The sequence below is a fragment of the Mrakia frigida genome (genome assembly GCF_051309035.1).
Source record: "Mrakia frigida strain ATCC 22029 unplaced genomic scaffold BDY24scaffold_11, whole genome shotgun sequence".
Classification (NCBI taxonomy): domain Eukaryota; kingdom Fungi; phylum Basidiomycota; class Tremellomycetes; order Cystofilobasidiales; family Mrakiaceae; genus Mrakia; species Mrakia frigida.
In genome coordinates, this window is record NW_027481270.1 from 705,546 (window position 1) to 721,570 (window position 16,025).

General features: G+C 54.2%; 7 protein-coding genes across 7 annotated transcripts; 4 read left to right on the forward strand and 3 right to left on the reverse strand.

The window, feature by feature from the left end:
* Positions 1 to 134: 134 nt before the first annotated feature.
* BDY24DRAFT_440601 (uncharacterized protein) lies at positions 135 to 2,187 on the reverse strand. Its single transcript, XM_076644536.1, has 8 exons — positions 2,167 to 2,187; positions 1,868 to 2,101; positions 1,593 to 1,784; positions 738 to 1,500; positions 597 to 649; positions 449 to 503; positions 304 to 354; positions 135 to 213 (listed from the first exon to the last, which is right to left on the reverse strand). Exons 2-7 carry the CDS (start codon positions 2,066 to 2,068, stop codon positions 317 to 319), a joined length of 1,302 nt encoding a protein of 433 aa, XP_076497811.1. The 5' UTR covers positions 2,069 to 2,101; positions 2,167 to 2,187; the 3' UTR covers positions 135 to 213; positions 304 to 316.
* Positions 2,188 to 2,520: 333 nt separating this feature from the next.
* BDY24DRAFT_385926 (uncharacterized protein) lies at positions 2,521 to 4,114 on the forward strand. Its single transcript, XM_076640037.1, has 2 exons — positions 2,521 to 3,241; positions 3,332 to 4,114. Exons 1-2 carry the CDS (start codon positions 2,852 to 2,854, stop codon positions 4,016 to 4,018), a joined length of 1,077 nt encoding a protein of 358 aa, XP_076497812.1. The 5' UTR covers positions 2,521 to 2,851; the 3' UTR covers positions 4,019 to 4,114.
* Positions 4,115 to 4,219: 105 nt separating this feature from the next.
* BDY24DRAFT_385927 (coproporphyrinogen III oxidase) lies at positions 4,220 to 6,656 on the forward strand. The gene is made up of 8 exons (XM_076640038.1): positions 4,220 to 4,309; positions 4,445 to 4,830; positions 4,985 to 5,095; positions 5,212 to 5,458; positions 5,547 to 5,629; positions 5,723 to 5,758; positions 5,835 to 6,294; positions 6,429 to 6,656. Exons 1-8 carry the CDS (start codon positions 4,258 to 4,260, stop codon positions 6,617 to 6,619), a joined length of 1,566 nt encoding a protein of 521 aa, XP_076497813.1. The 5' UTR covers positions 4,220 to 4,257; the 3' UTR covers positions 6,620 to 6,656.
* Positions 6,657 to 8,068: 1,412 nt separating this feature from the next.
* On the reverse strand, positions 8,069 to 8,906 carry BDY24DRAFT_414360 (uncharacterized protein; the record flags this gene model as incomplete). The annotated part of the gene is made up of 3 exons (XM_076643298.1): positions 8,069 to 8,080; positions 8,165 to 8,510; positions 8,599 to 8,906. 3 exons carry the CDS (start codon positions 8,904 to 8,906, stop codon positions 8,069 to 8,071), a joined length of 666 nt encoding a protein of 221 aa, XP_076497814.1.
* A 317-nt stretch (positions 8,907 to 9,223) lies between these two features.
* BDY24DRAFT_414361 (uncharacterized protein) lies at positions 9,224 to 10,776 on the forward strand (the record flags this gene model as incomplete). Its single annotated transcript, XM_076643299.1, has 3 exons — positions 9,224 to 9,537; positions 9,847 to 10,123; positions 10,237 to 10,776. 3 exons carry the CDS (start codon positions 9,224 to 9,226, stop codon positions 10,774 to 10,776), a joined length of 1,131 nt encoding a protein of 376 aa, XP_076497815.1.
* An 82-nt stretch (positions 10,777 to 10,858) lies between these two features.
* BDY24DRAFT_385947 (AHA1 family protein) lies at positions 10,859 to 13,345 on the forward strand. The gene is made up of 10 exons (XM_076640039.1): positions 10,859 to 11,004; positions 11,259 to 11,374; positions 11,454 to 11,492; positions 11,579 to 11,583; positions 11,681 to 11,769; positions 11,850 to 12,194; positions 12,304 to 12,463; positions 12,533 to 12,586; positions 12,677 to 12,755; positions 13,186 to 13,345. Exons 1-10 carry the CDS (start codon positions 10,960 to 10,962, stop codon positions 13,220 to 13,222), a joined length of 969 nt encoding a protein of 322 aa, XP_076497816.1. The 5' UTR covers positions 10,859 to 10,959; the 3' UTR covers positions 13,223 to 13,345.
* A 397-nt stretch (positions 13,346 to 13,742) lies between these two features.
* Positions 13,743 to 15,911, reverse strand: BDY24DRAFT_434290 (uncharacterized protein; the record flags this gene model as incomplete). The annotated part of the gene is made up of 7 exons (XM_076644148.1): positions 15,873 to 15,911; positions 14,712 to 15,790; positions 14,602 to 14,668; positions 14,441 to 14,497; positions 14,278 to 14,354; positions 14,117 to 14,176; positions 13,743 to 14,015 (listed from the first exon to the last, which is right to left on the reverse strand). Coding segments are annotated over exons 2-7 (1,338 nt in total), but the record flags the coding sequence as incomplete, so codon positions are not given.
* Positions 15,912 to 16,025: the final 114 nt, after the last annotated feature.

Here is a 16,025-nt window from a genome sequence, read left to right on the forward strand (position 1 = left end):
AGAAGAAAAAGGAGAGAGTTCAGCTTCTTGTTTCACCCAAGCCGTGACTGCTCAATCCCTCTCCTTTTGACCGTCCTCGTCGATCTCAAAGAGCGTGTCTGAGGAAGATTTCGACAGAGAAGAGAAACATCTGTGTGGTGGAGGAGGAAAAGTAATGACATCGAGCGAATGTAGTCACTAAAAAAAGACTAGGGTCGCGTTCAGGATCTCGAGCTGGCAACGCAAAAGAAAGGAAGGAAGAAAAGGAAGCTTGAGGTCAGCTTCTCGTCATCTCTTCGAACAAGATCGAAGCCAAACGCGTACTTTAGTCTATGGTTCAATCATCCAGGCTGTCGTAGTCGCTTTGAGATGAACCTACAGGCAAAGAGAGCAGAAAATGAAGCGTCAGTTCAAAACCGGGACGCGGCGCGACGCGTCGAGAACGAACAGGCGGAGTTGGCGGACAAACCTTCAGAGACGTCCTCCTCCGAAAGATCGTGATCTTCCCTCAGCTCCCTCGAAGACTGAATGAACAATCGAATACTCGATCAGCGGAGGAACAAACGAGGGTCGAAAGAACGAAGAGGAAGGAGGGAAACGAAAAGCATCAGACTCACTTTCAGCTCTTGACTCCACCGTTCTTCAAGAGTCAGACGAGCCTGACGATCCGCTAAAGGGTGGCATCAGAAGAACGGTAGAGCGGCATTAGTCTCTCGCAAAGTTTGCAGCGTAAGGAAGAGTGAAATCAAGCGACGTACCCTTGTCTTCCTCCTTCAACGCCACGACATTCACCATCGCTGCCAGCACCTCCTCCTCCTCCTCTTGATCCAATCTGAGATAATCCAGCATCTCTCCGATATCCTCCTCCTCCGCGACCAAGATTTCCAGAGCTCCCTTCCCCTTGTTCCAAGCCGCAGAGAACACTCCGTCCTCCACCATCTTCTTCACTACGAGCCCCAACTGATCAATCCCCGTATCTGCGACGTCCCAGATGAAGCGGAAGCTGGACTTGGAAGCGTAGGAAGCGGGGTTGATCTTGAAGAGATGGACGCCTGGCTCCTGTAAGTCGAGATGAGGGAGATCGAAGTAGAGGTTGACGTTCCGACAGGTGACGACCTCTAGATTGGTCCAAGCGAACAGGCACCGAGTAAGAACGTTCTCTCGAAGCATCCATCTGGGACACCGCAGTCCAGTTGAGGAGAAGGTGAAGTGTTTCGGATTGAGGGAGGCGAGGAGGTCGAGGACGGGAGCCATGACGACTTGCTGCGTATAAGAGGGGTTGACGGCTGCTGAGATGGAGAGGTCGAGGGTTTGAAGGTTGGGAAATGAGAGGAGAGGGAATTTGCGGGTGGGAGGCGTTCCAGTAGTCGTTCGAGAGCCGAGGTTGATCTCGTCTTCCTCTTCCTTGTTGAACTTGAAGCTATCCCTGCCGTACCCTCTGGAGTGTTCCGCGACTGGGATGATGAGGTGGATGACGTTGTTGAGGGAGAGCTGTGGGAGGAGTGTGGTCGGCGAGTAGATCTGCAACGCGTCGAGAAAGGGGAGAACGATCAGCTTCAGCCCTCCGGGTAAGACGAGAAACAGATCTGAGAAGAAGCGATTCATCGACTTACGGGATCGACAAAGTTCTCGAAATCCTTCCGGGATCTGGGGACGAATATCTCGTAGAGGATGGGAGTAGCGATTTCGAGCCAGACGAGGCTCGTTTGAGCGAGGGAGGTGAGGGTTTCGTTGTCGCACTCGTACGCGATGGCTCGAAGAATCTCGTTGGGTAGTCGAGGTAGGATGACGAGCTTTGAAGAGACCTGAGCGACGCAGGAAGATCCAAGGTCAGGACTCGAGGCGAAAGAACGAACAGGACGAGGAGAAGGAGGAAATCGAAGCTCACCTCCTTCGTTGAGCTCGACCACATCCAAGCCCTCCTTGAATCCTCCTTGAGATTCGCAAGATCTCCATCCCTCACGAAGATACCCCCGTCGATTGAATGCTCCCTGTCCTGGTGAAGAATCCTGGCCTCGGCTCTTCGAAGCATCGCGATGAGCTCTTCTTTCGAGTGAGCGTCGAAGGAGGAGGGAGGGAGGACGATCATGGTGAGAGCGAAGGCTGAGCGACGATAGAAAAGCTTTAGCATATATGAGCACGCGTCTTTTCCCTCTGCGGGGTCACTGAGTAAAGCGTTTGACTCACGAAAGTTTCTTGAGCTTGTTCTAGTCGGGAGGGAACCGAGCTCGACCTCTCGATTTCGCTTCACCTTTCCTCTTCCCTCAACGCCGACTCGGACCCCCCACTCCTCCTTTCTTTCTCTCTACGCTTCCTGACTCCCTGGACGGTACCTCTCGACTCGACTGCTGCAGCAACCGCTTGGAGGAAAGAAATGGCCTCTACCCCCTCCTCTTCGACTCCTTCGAGCTCAACCTGGCAATGGAAGGCCGAGTTCTCCCTCTTCTTCAATCCAGCTCGCAACCTCTGGGCTCAGTACGACGCTCAGACTGGAGAGTACATCTACCTCCCATCGGACTCGGACCTCGGAACCTCAACAGTGCAGGAGGAGAAGTCAAAGGAGGAAGGAGAGATCTCAGACGAAGAAGCTCAACGTCCCGCCCTCCCTTCCTCCTCCTCCTCCTCCCGTCCTCTTCCCTCGACCGATTACGACGATCCTTCCCTCTACGCCTTTCCTTCGACAACCTCTTCTCGTCCACCGACTACCACGACTGGAACCGCTCAATCAACTCTCCGACTCCTGCTCGTCTCCTCCTCCTGCCTTCCTCCAACCCAAAAACTCGCTCTCCTCTCCTCCCTCCAACCCGACGGCTACACCCTCGGACGCGACAAGCAGCTCTCTCCGGAGGAAGGACGGATACGATTAAGGGAGATGGAAGTCAGCAAGAGTCATGCCATCGTTTATCACACGGTGGACGATGCAGTAGAAGCAGAGGCAGCAGCCTACGTCGACCGAGACGCTTGGGGAGGAGGAGGGGAGGAGGTCGAAGGGAGAGCTTGGGATAAAGGCAAGGGGACGGGAGGAAAGTGGTGGATCGTAGACTCTGGGAGTATGCATGGGACGTATCTCAAGAAGAGGAAGGAGCGGGAGAAGGTCGAGGACGGAGGAGGTGGGCTGGGATACGACGGGGAGGTTGGAACGAAGTCGAAGGGAGGAGGGAAGAAGGAGAAAGGCCAGAGGCTCAGCGAGTCCAAGACGGCTAGTCTTCCAGCTCGGCTGGAGCATGGTGATTTGCTGAGTGTTGGTAGTACGATTTTCGAGGTGAGTCACTCTCCGTTCCAATCCAGGACGAGCTGAGCTCGAAGGAAGCTCACACGACGCGTCCGTCTTTCTGCCTCGCTTCGCCCTCAGGTCCATCTTCATCCTAACTTCCCTTGCACCCAGTGCTCATCTACAACTACCTCTTCCCTCATCCCTACCTCCTTCGCTCCCGACTCCTCCTCTCAACTCTCCGACGCGTCGTCCTCCTGGAAATCCATCCTCGACCGAGAACACGGACCTCAGCTCCCTCCCCTCAACCCCCGTGAGAAGCTCAAACGTCTCAAGGAGGAACTCCTCTCGAAGGATTCGACGAAACGGACCGAATCTCACAGCAGTAGCAGCACGTCCAACGAGGAAGAAGGGGAGAGGAGGAAGGAACGAGAGTATCAAGATCGAGCAGCTCTGCGAAGGGAGATCTATCCAGACGAACCCCTCCCGCCTCCTATCACCTCGTACTCGAAGAAACGGAAACCCAACCCTACCTCCCTATCAGCTCCTCCCAAACCTTCTGCCGCTCAAACCTCCTACTCGGCTCTTCCTTCAACCAACGTCGGACACGCGATGCTCCTCAAGAAGGGATGGAACCCTGGCTCAGCCCTCGGTCTCGCTGGAGAAGCTGGAGGAGGTCGAACCGAACCTTTGCAGGTCAAGAGGCTAGCTGGGGAAGGGAGGAAAGGTCTGGGAGTCAAGTCGGTTGAAGTCAACGGCGAAGAAGAGGGAGAATGGAGGGAGAGAGGGAAGTCGAAGCGTTGGAAGGAGGAGATGGGTTTGCTCTGATTGGCCTCGTCGCGTGTGGTACGATTTCTATTTCCTGTTTGTTTCTATCGCATCTTCAATCTCGGCTGTTCCAGATGATCTTTCCAAGGGCGAGGGAGAGGGGATATTGGATTCTAGAGGGAAGTTCTTAGAAGTTCGTTGGGCTGAAATCCAGCTTCCGCTCGACTCGAGAGCTCGACTCACTTTTCTTCTCTTCCCTCCAACACCCATCGTCTCACTCGTCCCCTTCTCCTTCCAAAATGTCAATCAGGATAGCAAGATCGTCATGCTTTGCTCGCAGAGTTCTCACTCGTGAGTCCTCCCTCCCCAATCTGCTGCCATCTCCATCCTCGGAGACGAGCCGGAGAGATCGAGTGAGCTCGAGCTGACCTTCCTTCCTTCCTTCTCATCTTGCTTCTCCTTCCCGCCCCCCCCTCTCTTCTTCAGCCTCGGTCCTTCGATCTTCTCTTCCATCTCTGAGGAACATCTCTCAATCCTCTCGCATATCTGCCTCTCCCCTTTCCTCCCTCTCGTCAACCCTTCGCACTCCTCCTTCTCAGGAGAGGCGCATCCACAACTCGACCTCTTCTCCTCCTCCCTCTCCTCCCGTCGACCCTTCGACACCAACTCGGACCGCTATCCACGCAGCTCAAGTCGAGGAAGCTCTCGGAATCAAAACTCCTACCAACTATGGTCCAAAGGGAGTTCAATACTACCCTCAGGCTCACGAGATGGGGAAGCCCTCCTGGAGGATGAGGTACCTCATCTACGGACTGTTTGCTGGGGGAATCCTGTTCATTATCTCCCCCAGTCATTCGCCTTTCAAAGATCACGTAAGTCTCTACACAGGTCTCTTCTTTTCTTCCTGCTCCATCTCCTTCTGAAGTGTGGAGTCCTCTCAGTTCGCGCGTCGGCGAGAACGGAGAGCTGACCTTTCCTTCCTTCTTTCCTCTTCTCTTCCTTCTTTTCGATCTCCTTGATCTACAGGTCGCCATCAGCATGCACTCCGGTATCGAGGAGTCTGCCGACTTGGTAGCATGGGAGAAGCGTAGAGCTACTATTGCTGAAAGAGAGAAGGCTCCGTTCGAGGTCCCCTCGGTGAGCTCCATCCTCCTCCTCCTCCTCCCTCCTTCTTTCCATCTCCTCGCTCTTCACCTCCCTCCCTGAGCCGAGCTCACTCCTTTTTATATTCGTTCTCTTCTGGCTCACGATAGTCTTCGATGTACAACGAGATGGTCGACTACATCAGGTCTCTTCAACTCTCTATCACCCAGGGAATCGAGGAGCTCGAGGCTGAGGTCGCCCCGAGAGGAGTCACTCCCGTCAAGTTCCTCCAGGACTCTTGGGAACGAGCGAACAACGGAGGATCGGGAACGTCGTGTGTCATTCAGGGGGGAACCGTGATGGAGAAGGGTGGAGTGAACGTCTCGGTCGTTCACGGTAGGCTGCCGCCTCGAGCAGGTTCGTCCAATCTCCTCGCCTCTCTTTCTCCCTCCGTCGCTCTCGTGCTGACGTTCCTTTCTCCTTTCTTCCTTTCCTTTTCGAACAGTCGCTCAGATGCGGGCTGATCACGCTGGTCTGGAGCATGTCGAGGCTGGAGAGTCGCTTCCTTACGCTGCTTGTGGAATTTCTGTGAGTTCACGACGCGTCTTCCCTCTCTTCTGCTCTTTCTCAAATCTCAAGCTGATATTTTTCGTCTCTCCGTCTTCCCTCCATCTTTCCTAGCTCGTTCTTCACGCCAACAACCCTATGGCTCCTACCGTCCGTCCTTTTTCTTCCCAGCACTTCACTTTCGAGCCTCGCCTGATCATCTTCTCCTCTTCTTCGTTCGACTCAGTGCCACATGAACTACCGATACTTCGAGACCTACGACCCCGACGATCTCACCAAGCCCATCGCCACCTGGTTCGGAGGAGGATCCGATCTCACTCCCAACTACCTCTTCGACGAGGACGCCAAACACTTCCATCAAACCTACAAGGACGCGTGCGACCAACACGGAGAGGCCTATTACCCCGAGCTCAAGGAGTGGTGCGACAAGTACTTCTACATCCCCCATCGAGAGGAGGAACGAGGAATCGGAGGAGTCTTCTTCGACGATCTAGATCCCAACTCGGCCATCCACAGGAAGTCGGAGAAGTTCAAGGACGTCGGTCCTTCGCCAGCGGACATCCTCGCCTTCGTCAAGACGCTCGGAGACTCGTTCCTTCCCGCCTACCTTCCCATCCTGAGGAAGAGGTACAACTTGCCTTACACGGAGGAGCACAAGAGGTGGCAGCAGATCAGGAGGGGACGATGTGAGTTCTGCGTTTCTTCGCTCTTCCTCCCTCGACGCTCCTCTCTCCTTCGCTCGATCTTCCTTTCGTCGAAGCTCTTCTTCCTTCTCACATTCATTAACTCGACTCTCTTTCCTTTCGGTTCGTTCCTTCAGACGTGGAGTTCAACCTCGTCAACGACCGAGGAACCAAGTTCGGACTCATGACCCCTGGAGCCCGAGTCGAGTCCATCCTGATGACTCTCCCTACGACAGCTCGTTGGGAGTACTACTCGGATATGCCTGCAAAGGATTCGGAGGAGGAGAGGCTGATGAAGGTGCTGAGGAAGCCGATCGCCTGGCTTTAGAGATCGCGACGCGTCGTATTTATGCTTTTGCCGTCAATTTATGTCTCCGAGACTCTCGAAAAGCTGCTTTGAGAGCGATTCATTCGTTTGCTAGAGGGATCCTTCCAGCCTTTCTCTCTTCGCTCGTGACGTGACGGTGAGTCCGATGGTATTTCGCTTTCGTGGGCTTGGACGAAAGACTAGAGTCGAGGAACGAAGCTCACAGATCGCTGCTCTGGCTCCCTGCTTCTTCACCTCCTGCTACCATCATCTACACTCCTCCATCTTCTTCAGCAAAAGAACCTCAGATTTCCTCGACTTCTCTCGCCGTGCGACGCGTCCTCCTCTGACGGCCCTCCCTCTTCCTCTCGTCTCTCTCCCTCTTCTCTCCCCCAACCTCCTTCCAGCTGTATACACCACGCACCAGCACGAGCTCAACCACATCGTTCTCAAGTGATCCAAGAACGTGTAGTATCTCTCAGCAGGTAAGTTTCTTTCTACTCTTGGAGGGAGGACGAAAGAGTCGTCGATTGACGCGTCGTCTTTCTTTTTCGTTTCAGTTCGACCCGACTCTCTGGCACGCCGGAGTCCCCTCCTCGGATGTCTTCACTCCCGAGGACAATGAATGGATGTACATAGGGGAGGATGGATCAGGAACGATGTGTACAGCTCGAGGCGTGGAGGAAATCGGGTGTTTCGTGGTTCTTGTTTTCGTTTTGCTGTTTCTTTTGTGAGTTTCGATCTCTTTCCTTCCTCGATTTCCTCGGCTTCTCAACTGACTATCACTTTCGAGTAGTATCGGTTTCCCCCTGTTATCGTCGCTCAGGGAGGGATCGTGAGGGTGGGAGGGAAAAACAAGACGCGTCGAGTCGTTCATCGCTCGTTGCCACCCGCTGCCACTTCGTTCGAGATTATGGACGCTCCCAGCACATCGCTACTGCTCTGAACTTTTTACATGTACCATCCCTAGGCTTCCTTCGTCAGAGAGGCATCAGATGCGTACGTCTTAGTCTCGTCGAGCAGAGTGGTTTCAACGCGTCTCCTCTCCCTTTTCGTTTTATACAAGCTCGTTCAACGTTTCATCGAACAGGATCCCAAAGATCGAGAGAGTATCTTCCAAGGCGTACGAGCGTGGGGAGAGAAGGCTCGAGAAGATGCCCTCTCTCGAACAAGAAGAGAGAAAGAGGAAGGACGACTCGCCGGACGCGTCGCAGCTTTTTCTCCAAGCTCTCACCGATCTGTCGTCTTTCGGGAGTCTTGACAAACAAGGGAGGATGAAAGGTGGCATTTATAGTTAAAGAGAAAGAAGAAGTTGTTGCTGTGCCTGCTCGGAGGAACGAAAGAGATGAAGAAAGGAAGAGGTTGGTTGAGACGAAGGTGAACGAACGACGCGACTGACCCAGGCTCTTCGATCTGTGGGAAGACTCACGATTTCGTAAATCGGGGTGTAGGGAGGTAAGGATCTTGAGATCAGTTGAAGGTCTGTGGCGAAAGAAGAAGCAGGTTCAGCGAAGCTCAGCGTGAGAAGCGAAAACGAGCTTGAACGAAAGAAACAGGGGGACGTACGTAAGAACTGCTCAGTGCCCCCCGAGTAGACTCTCCCGTCAAGACCTTTTCCTCGAGCTTGAAAAGTCCGATGAGAGAGTCGATTCCGAGGGATCCAAGCGACCCGTTTGAGAGGGACGAGATGAGATGCGAGTGTCCAAAAACGACGATCCCCCCAGCCTTTCTCTCCTGCGTGAACCGGGTCTGGTCCATGTGAGAAAGGGCTTTTTGAGCGAGGGAAAGCTCTCGATGAAGAAGTGCGAGTTCGAGAACTTGAACGACGTGAGTGGGAGCGAGGGCGTAAAGACGAACGAAGGCGATCTCCTTCATGAGCTCGACGCCAAACTTGTCTCCGAGGCGAAGGATCCTGCAGGTTTGGAGCACGCAGAATGAGCTTATCATTCAGAATCTCGATAGCTGGGTCAAACCTCGAAACGAAGCACCTGAGAACTCACTCGGAAGCAACGTCAAACGGCATGGTGAGGAGGTTCGGTCTCTTCTGGTTCGGAGTGATGAACCTGAGAAGAAGGTCGAGGGCCTCTTCTGTCTCGTCAACCCTGATGATAGGTAGCCCAGTCTTGCTGTCTTTCTCTCCGTTGGGATGAGAAGCAGCGAACAGGCCATCGAAGACGTCCGAACCGTTTCGGAGGGAGGATCGACGGACGGAGAAGGAGGTGAGGTCGGAGCTCAGGACAATGACGTCTGCTTGAGGATCGGGGTTGAAGGTAATTATTATGAGATGTGGCGAGACTAAGGAGGACATGATGGGAGGTGTGGATGGACGGACGGAGGAGGAGGAGACGGTGATGGTTCGAGGAGAAGGAGGAGTTGTGAAAGGTCGACTTTTGACCTGCTTCTTTCCGCCTCGGGAGCAAAATGAGCGAGTCCCAGATAAAAACCGCACACGTCTCGCTTCTCAGCTATATCCAAACTCTCGCATTTCCTCCACCTTCTTTTGAACCATTAAAATCGCACAATCAAGCAAGAATCCGAGGCTCTTCCGTCTCCTCCCTCCCAACCACGACCTCCCTCTTCTTCCCTCCCCTCTCTCCCCTTCCCTTCTCTCTCTACGCGCTCAGCATGCCTCCACCTTCCCGACACAAGAAACGCTCCCACCCAACGACCTCTTCCAGCTCCCCTTCTTACCCAGTCTACAACCCTTCCTCCCACCCTCAGCACCTCCCTCAACACGAAGCACGTACTCCTTCCCCTCCTCCCTCCTCAGGATTCTCCATCCAAGCGTACGAGGTCTCGTTGATACGAGGAAGAGCGGAGGAAGGAAGGGAGATGGAGACGAGGAGGGTCGAAGGCAGTGCGGGTGCGAGAGGGAGGTTGTTCAAGTGGGAGAGGGACGGAGGAGGAGGGGAAGATGAGAGGGACGTTTGGGTGGATAGGTATGTGAAGTCTCGCTTTTTTTCTAATGGGATGATTTTGATTGAAGCTCGAGTGGGGTTGGTTGTGGGAGAGAGAACGGAGCTCGTTGGAGTGGGTTTGGAGGGCGTCGTTTGAGCTTGAGCTTTGAAGGAAGGAGGGAGGAGAAGGACGTTTGAGCTCGTTTTTGCTTCTCTCTCTCGCTCTCTCCGTTTCTCTACTACTAACTGACTCTCAAGACTCTACTACTACAAGATCGTTTCCCTTTTACATCTCCTTCTCCTCAAACCACCCCAGAGCTAACCCTTTTCTCTCCTTCTTCGTCCCTTTAGATTCTCCCACCTCCACCTCCTCCCTTCCCTACCCCTGCCTTCCCACAACCAACCACCCATCCCAGGCTCCCCAACCCTCTCCAACGGATGGTCCGACCTCCCTTCCGACACGGAAGACACGTTCTTCTTCTCCGAGGACGAAGCAGAGGATTACGAGCGGGACAAGAAACGACGAAGGCTCGAGGGACTGAGAGGAGGGAGGTTGGCTGCTTTGGGAGGGGATGTGGTCGAGGAACCTGAGGAGGAGGAGGAGGAGGGGAAGAAGGATGAGGAGATAGTGAGTAAACAGTCTCGTTTCGAAAGACTTGGGAGAGCAAAGACGAGGCAACGAGCGACGAGAGACTGACCGCGACGCGTCTTCTTTCTTCGTTTTGCTTTCCTTCATCTTAGCCACCACCCTCGATCCTCACTCTCATGCGTCACACCTCCACCTCCCTCCTCTCTTCCCCTTCCCCTCGCGTCCTCGAACTCCGAATCCTAGCCAACCACGGAGCCGATCCGCGCTTCGCGTTCATGAGAGGCCGGTGGAAGAACGTCTGGGATGGGTTGCTGGCTGGCAAGACTGTGACGGCGGAAGGAGTGGTTTTGGAGCCGGTGGAGAAGGAGAAGGAAGTGGTGGGGATGGCGGGGTTGATGGGTGGGTACGGGAGCGATAGCGATAGTGAGAGTGAGGAGGAGAAGGAGGAGGGAGCGGGAGAGGGAGATGAGGGAGAGGGAGAGACGAAGGAGGTGGTGGTGGAGCTGGAACCGGTGGTAGAGGTGCTGGAGGAGACGGAAGAGGAGAAGGAGAAGAAGAAGCGGAGGAAGGAGAAGGCTTTGGAGTGGGCTAGGAAGAGGAAGGAGGCTGAGGCTGAGGCGGAGCGCGGGTTGGGTGCTGCTTCGACTTTGTCTTCGTCTGTACCACCACCTCCTCCAGCACTCGATTCATGAACCCTCTCAGCCTACCCTCTCCCCTCCTTTCCCAGAATCCTGAAAACGAAAAGCTGAAAGAGGAAGAACCGCATCTTGACGACCCAATCTTTCAACTCGTCGACCTCACGCTTTCTAGCTCCTTCTCCTCCCTCCAGCTCCCACCCTCTCCTTCCCCTCTCCCTGATCTTTTAACTCTACACGATGGCCGCTCCTCTCTCTTCGGGTATCAAGAACTGGCACTGGAGGGTTCGTTTTTTTTTTCGTTTCTCTTTCAGTTAAGAGCGAGGACAGGAAGGCAAGGGGAAAAGTCAAAAGCCAGCTCTGACCCTCCTCTCTCCTTCATCTCTCTCTCCTTCGTTTGTTTGGGTTCGACGTTGACAGCAAAAGACCGTTGACAAGTGGGCTTACGATTGGGTTAGTTCCGCCTCTTAATCCCCTCCGACTTCCCAACGAAGAAAAGGAAGAACGAGGAGCTGATCGGTTGCGTTCGTTCTCATCAGTTCAAAACCCAACTCCCTACCGTTGAAGGAAAGGATGCGTCCTCGGGCTTGGTGGTGAAGATTACGGGGGTGACGGCTATTGAAGGGGATGTGACCGTTGGACAGAGGAAATCGAAGTGAGTGGGCAGAGCAGAACAGAGAGAGGGGAGAGGGAAGGAGAGAGCTGACAGTTTGGACTTGGGTTTCGGAACGAAGGTTGTTGACGATTTACGATCTGGACATGACTCTTTCTTGGTGAGTCTCTAATCTGAACTGTTCTCTGGTAGGCTCGAGTTTCGAAGGCTGAACTTTGAGCTTCGTTTCGTTTCGGCTGAGAACAGGTCTGGTTCGTTTCTCTCTCGTCTCTCGCATCTCCTTCCCTCCTCTCCCTTTCATCTCTTTCAGCCCACTGATGCTTTGTTGGTTCGTCTTTCTTTGAACAGCCACCACCGAAGACGGAACCGAACTCTCTGGAACGCTCCGAATCCCTGAAGTCTCGCACGAGGCTATCGATGGAATCTCGGATTACGTCGTTCGTCGTCCCTCAGCCCTCTCGCCTTTCTTCCCCTCGAGCTCACCCCTCCCTCTCGTTTCGCTTCGCCCTCGTCGCAGTTCGACTTCTCCTCCCCCTCCACCACCTCCCCTTCCTACCAACTCGTCAAGAAACTCCTCCCTCCTCCGCTCAAGGAGCTCTTCACCCTCTTCCAGTCCCAGCTCATCGAGGTTCACGGGAAGGACCTCCTCGTCGTCGATGGACCTGCTACGCCTGCTTCGGGGTCGGGAGCGAGCACTCCTGCTGCTGCTGCTGCCGTGGTGGAGGAGGAGAAGGCTGCTGCGCCGGCGGCTGCTGTTGAGAAGAAGGGAGGACCTAGCATCAACACTTCGACGGTGAAGGTCGAGGGCAGGTTCCAGATCAGTGCGGCGGATCTGTGGGGGTTGTTGACGGATGAGAGGAAGGTGAGTACTGGTTTCGGTTCTATTTCAGACGATTGAAGGAAAGAGGAGGACGTTCGTTTCGTTTCGTCGAAGCTCACCAAACCCCTTCCTTCTCCTCCCTCCCCCTCAGATCCCCTCCTGGTCCCGCTCCCCAGCTCAGTTCTCCGCCACCCCTTCCGCTCCTTACTCGCTCTTCTCCGGAGGCGTCCAAGGAACCATCGAGAGCGTCAACGCGCCTTCCCAGCTCGTCATGTCGTGGGCGTTGAAGAGCTCGCCTTCGTGGCCCAAGGGTGAGCTCAACCTCTTTCCTTCGTTTCTTGTTTGCTTGAACTGACTCGTTGCTCGATTTGCTGCGTTAGACCACTATGGAGTCCTCACCATCACTCTTGAACAAGGGTCGGATTCTACCACTGGTTCGTTCGATATCTCTCGCTCCCTTCTTCGCGTCTCTTGAAACTCACTCCTCCCCTCCCCTTTCCTTTTTTCTTCGTTTGATCAAACAGCCACCTTCACCCTCACCGGAGTCCCCAAGGGCCAAGAACGAGAACTCGAGAACAACCTTCACGCTTTCTACGTTCGAGGGTGAGTCTCCAACCCATCCCTCACCTCTCAACCGAAACTGACCCTTCCCCTTTTCGACCTTGCGATCGATCCAGATTCATCTCCATGGGGTTAGTATCTGCTGCTTCAACCTCTACCTCTTCAACCTCAACCCAACCCAAACCCACCGTCGCGTCGAAATCCGCGTCGAAACCGAAACCCACCTCGAAAAAACGTTCCCCGACCTCCCCCGCCCAACCCTCTGCCTCCCCCTTGCTGGGCTTCGCAGTCGTAGGAGCGCTGGTGGTTGTGCTAGGGGGGATCGTTTGGAGTTCGCTTTGAAACGGATCCGAACGCCGGGGGGACGCGCTCGCTGGATTGGGTTGGGTTCGGCAGAGGGAGGAGATTGAGACGAGAGACGAGAAATGCTGATGATTTTTTTTTTGGCTCTCTTTCCTCTCGAACTTGACAGACTTGGAAGTGATCTTTCGGCTGGGATGAGCATGTAGGACTGCGAACCAAACCGAACGAACGAACAAGGGGGCGGGAACGGGTCGGGTGGGTTGGGGGTTTTAGATGGAGTATCTAGTCTAGAGAGTGCGTATGGAATGGGTGTGTTTCTCTGATTGTTCTTTTTTTCCGGGCGGAAGAGAGGGAAGGAGAGGGAGGGAGGGAAAGAGGGATGAAGAGAGAGGGAGGGAGGGAGAGACGAGAGGAGATGTGAGAGAGGGACAGATGGGCATTCGATTTGTGCATAGAAAGGCGAAGAAGGTTGAGACGTGCAGAGTACGGCTACGAGTGGTCGGATGGGAAGAAAAGGAAAGAAAAGAGAAAAAGACGGAGACGAAGGAAGGAAGGAAGGAGACGCGTCGGATCGAAACGAAACGAATCGGACTCGAGGTGAGTTCCAAGCTCAATGCGAAGCAGATCGAGCGACGGAAGAAAGAGCGGAGAGGTTCGGATTTGGGTTAGGACGCTCTGAAAGAGACAGCGAAGGAGCAGAGCAAGAGTCGTGACGCGTCTCGAACGAAGGGCGAAGGAGAGAGAGACAGAGAGAGAGAGAGAGAGAGAGAGATGGGCATAAGATTGTGAGAAGTAAGGCGAAGAGGTATACAAAAGAGAGTGAGTGTAGCTATGAATAGTCCAGTGAGAAGAACGAGAAGGAAAAGAGATGTACAGGGAGCAAGACGACGATGAGGGCGAGGACGCGTCGGATCGACTCGATGTGAGTTGCGATTCGATGTGCTGAGCCGAACCGATCGAACAGCTTCGTGAGGATTGATGTAGATTGATCGGTTCCGTCTAAGAGCGAGGGAAAAAGGTGAGGGAGGGGAGGAAAGTCAGGAGATGTCTCGAGCGAAGGGCGGAGAAGGAGAGAGAGGAGGGACGGAAAAGGTACGAACGTCGGGAAAGCGTGGATGTTCGTTGTCTCGAGAAAAAGGTTCGAAGGTCGACGATCGTGACTGAAGAGAGAAAGAAGGGAGAAGAGGGAGTGAGAAAAGGTCAGGACGCGTCAGGAGCGAGAAACGAACGAGGAGGCGAAGGAGGAGAGAGAGAGACCCACGATGAAGTTCTGGAAAGATGTGCATGAGCGATTGATGTTGGTGGAGTTTCGATGAGTCGATTTTGCAGGCGAGAGAGCTGCTTGGGAGGATGGAAGACGCGACGAGAGGAAGAAGTCAGAGAGAGCATGAAAAGAGGTCGAGCGAGGTGGAAATTGAACGTACGAGGACGAGAGGGTAGAAAGCAAAGGCAGACCGGGCTGAGGAGTGACGGGAAGAGGCCTAAGTTGAAGGGAGAGAAAAAAGGACACGGTCGTTAGATTCGAGGAGGAGGGAAAGACGGACGCGATTGGACGCGACTGGAAGTCGAAGACAACGCGACTTACAGATCACGGACGACGGAAGGGCTGAAGTAAGGAAGGACGAGTCAGTCGAGATGTTTCCCTTCGAAAACTTAGAGCGAAAAAGGAAAGCGAAAGAGAAGAAAGAAACGAACCAAGAAGCCTTCCGACATGTCGTACCAGTTCGCCTCCTCCTCGGTCAAGAGCTTCATGATGCTCGACGACAAACTCGAGATATCCTCGACTGCCATCCTTCTCAGAAGATCTATCTGGATATCCCCGATCCCGAAAGGTCGCCAACCCTTCTGCTTCCCGCTCCCCATCAACCCGTCCAGCGTGTGCGCCTTCATCAAGCTAGTCACTGCCTTGTCCTTCACTCCCCTGGCTCCCATCAGGCCAATCATTTTTTTGACCCAAAAGGTAGAGTCATACTGAGACCAAATCAAAGCTAGAGCCAAGTAGTCGATGAGGGAGTCGTCCAGAGAAGTGCGGTCGGCGTACCACGATTTTTCGACGATGGAAAGGATGGGAGGGAAGGCAAAGGAGACGATTGAGCGTCCTACGAGAGGAGCGTGGTACTTGTCGCAGATGGTTAGGGCGGCGTCCAATTCAAGGACGGTGGGGAGGGAGTAGTCGGAGGGGACGACGGTGGGTTCGACTTGAACGAAGGAGAGGAAGAGGCCCAGAGGGAAGGCATTGTCTTCGAGCTTGAGAAGGGGTAGACCGTCCAGCTGCTCGCTCGCTTGATCTTGACCGATGAGGAGAGTGTCTCGAAAGACTGCTGAGGACGACTGGAGGTGAATCTTACTCGTCGCGAAGTGACACCCGTCCGAGCTCTCGAGGGTGATGTCCGAGAGGTCCGTCTTGCGGAAGAGGACGTTGTATTGAGCCTTGCGAGGTTTGGGAGAGGAAGAGGAGGAGGAGGTTCGAGGACGTTTGTTGGTGGAGGTACTGGCCATGGTTTTGAGGAGGGAGGGAAGGAGGAGCGGGAAGAGGGCGGGGGGAGGAGGAGGCGAGGAGGTGACGAGATTTGGAGGAGGATTTCCAGCGAATTTTCCGTAGGTCCTCCAAAGAGAGCGAAGTAGGTTTGGAGAGGAGAAAGAAGTAGAGAGGGAAGATGGAAGTTGCAGAGAGAAACGAAAGAGTGAGCTTCAAGCTCTCGAAGTGGTCCGCAGGGGGCGAGCAGTCTCACAACAGAGAGCTTTGCAGAGAGCGGTAACGAGTGATGTTGATGCTGAGGCGTGTGCGAGAGAGGATGGATCAGCTTTCAACCTTCAAGACGGGAGGGAAGAAGGAAAGAAAAGTGTTGAGCTCACCAAATATCGACCCTTCCTCTTCCTCCACGAGCATCACCTCCTCCACCTTCCTCGTTATCGAATCGTTCATGACCCTGAACGGCTCGTACATGTTCGGATCAGGCCTCTGATGATCCTCTGCTGTTTGGTCCGTCGAAGCATAGAGCAACGTGC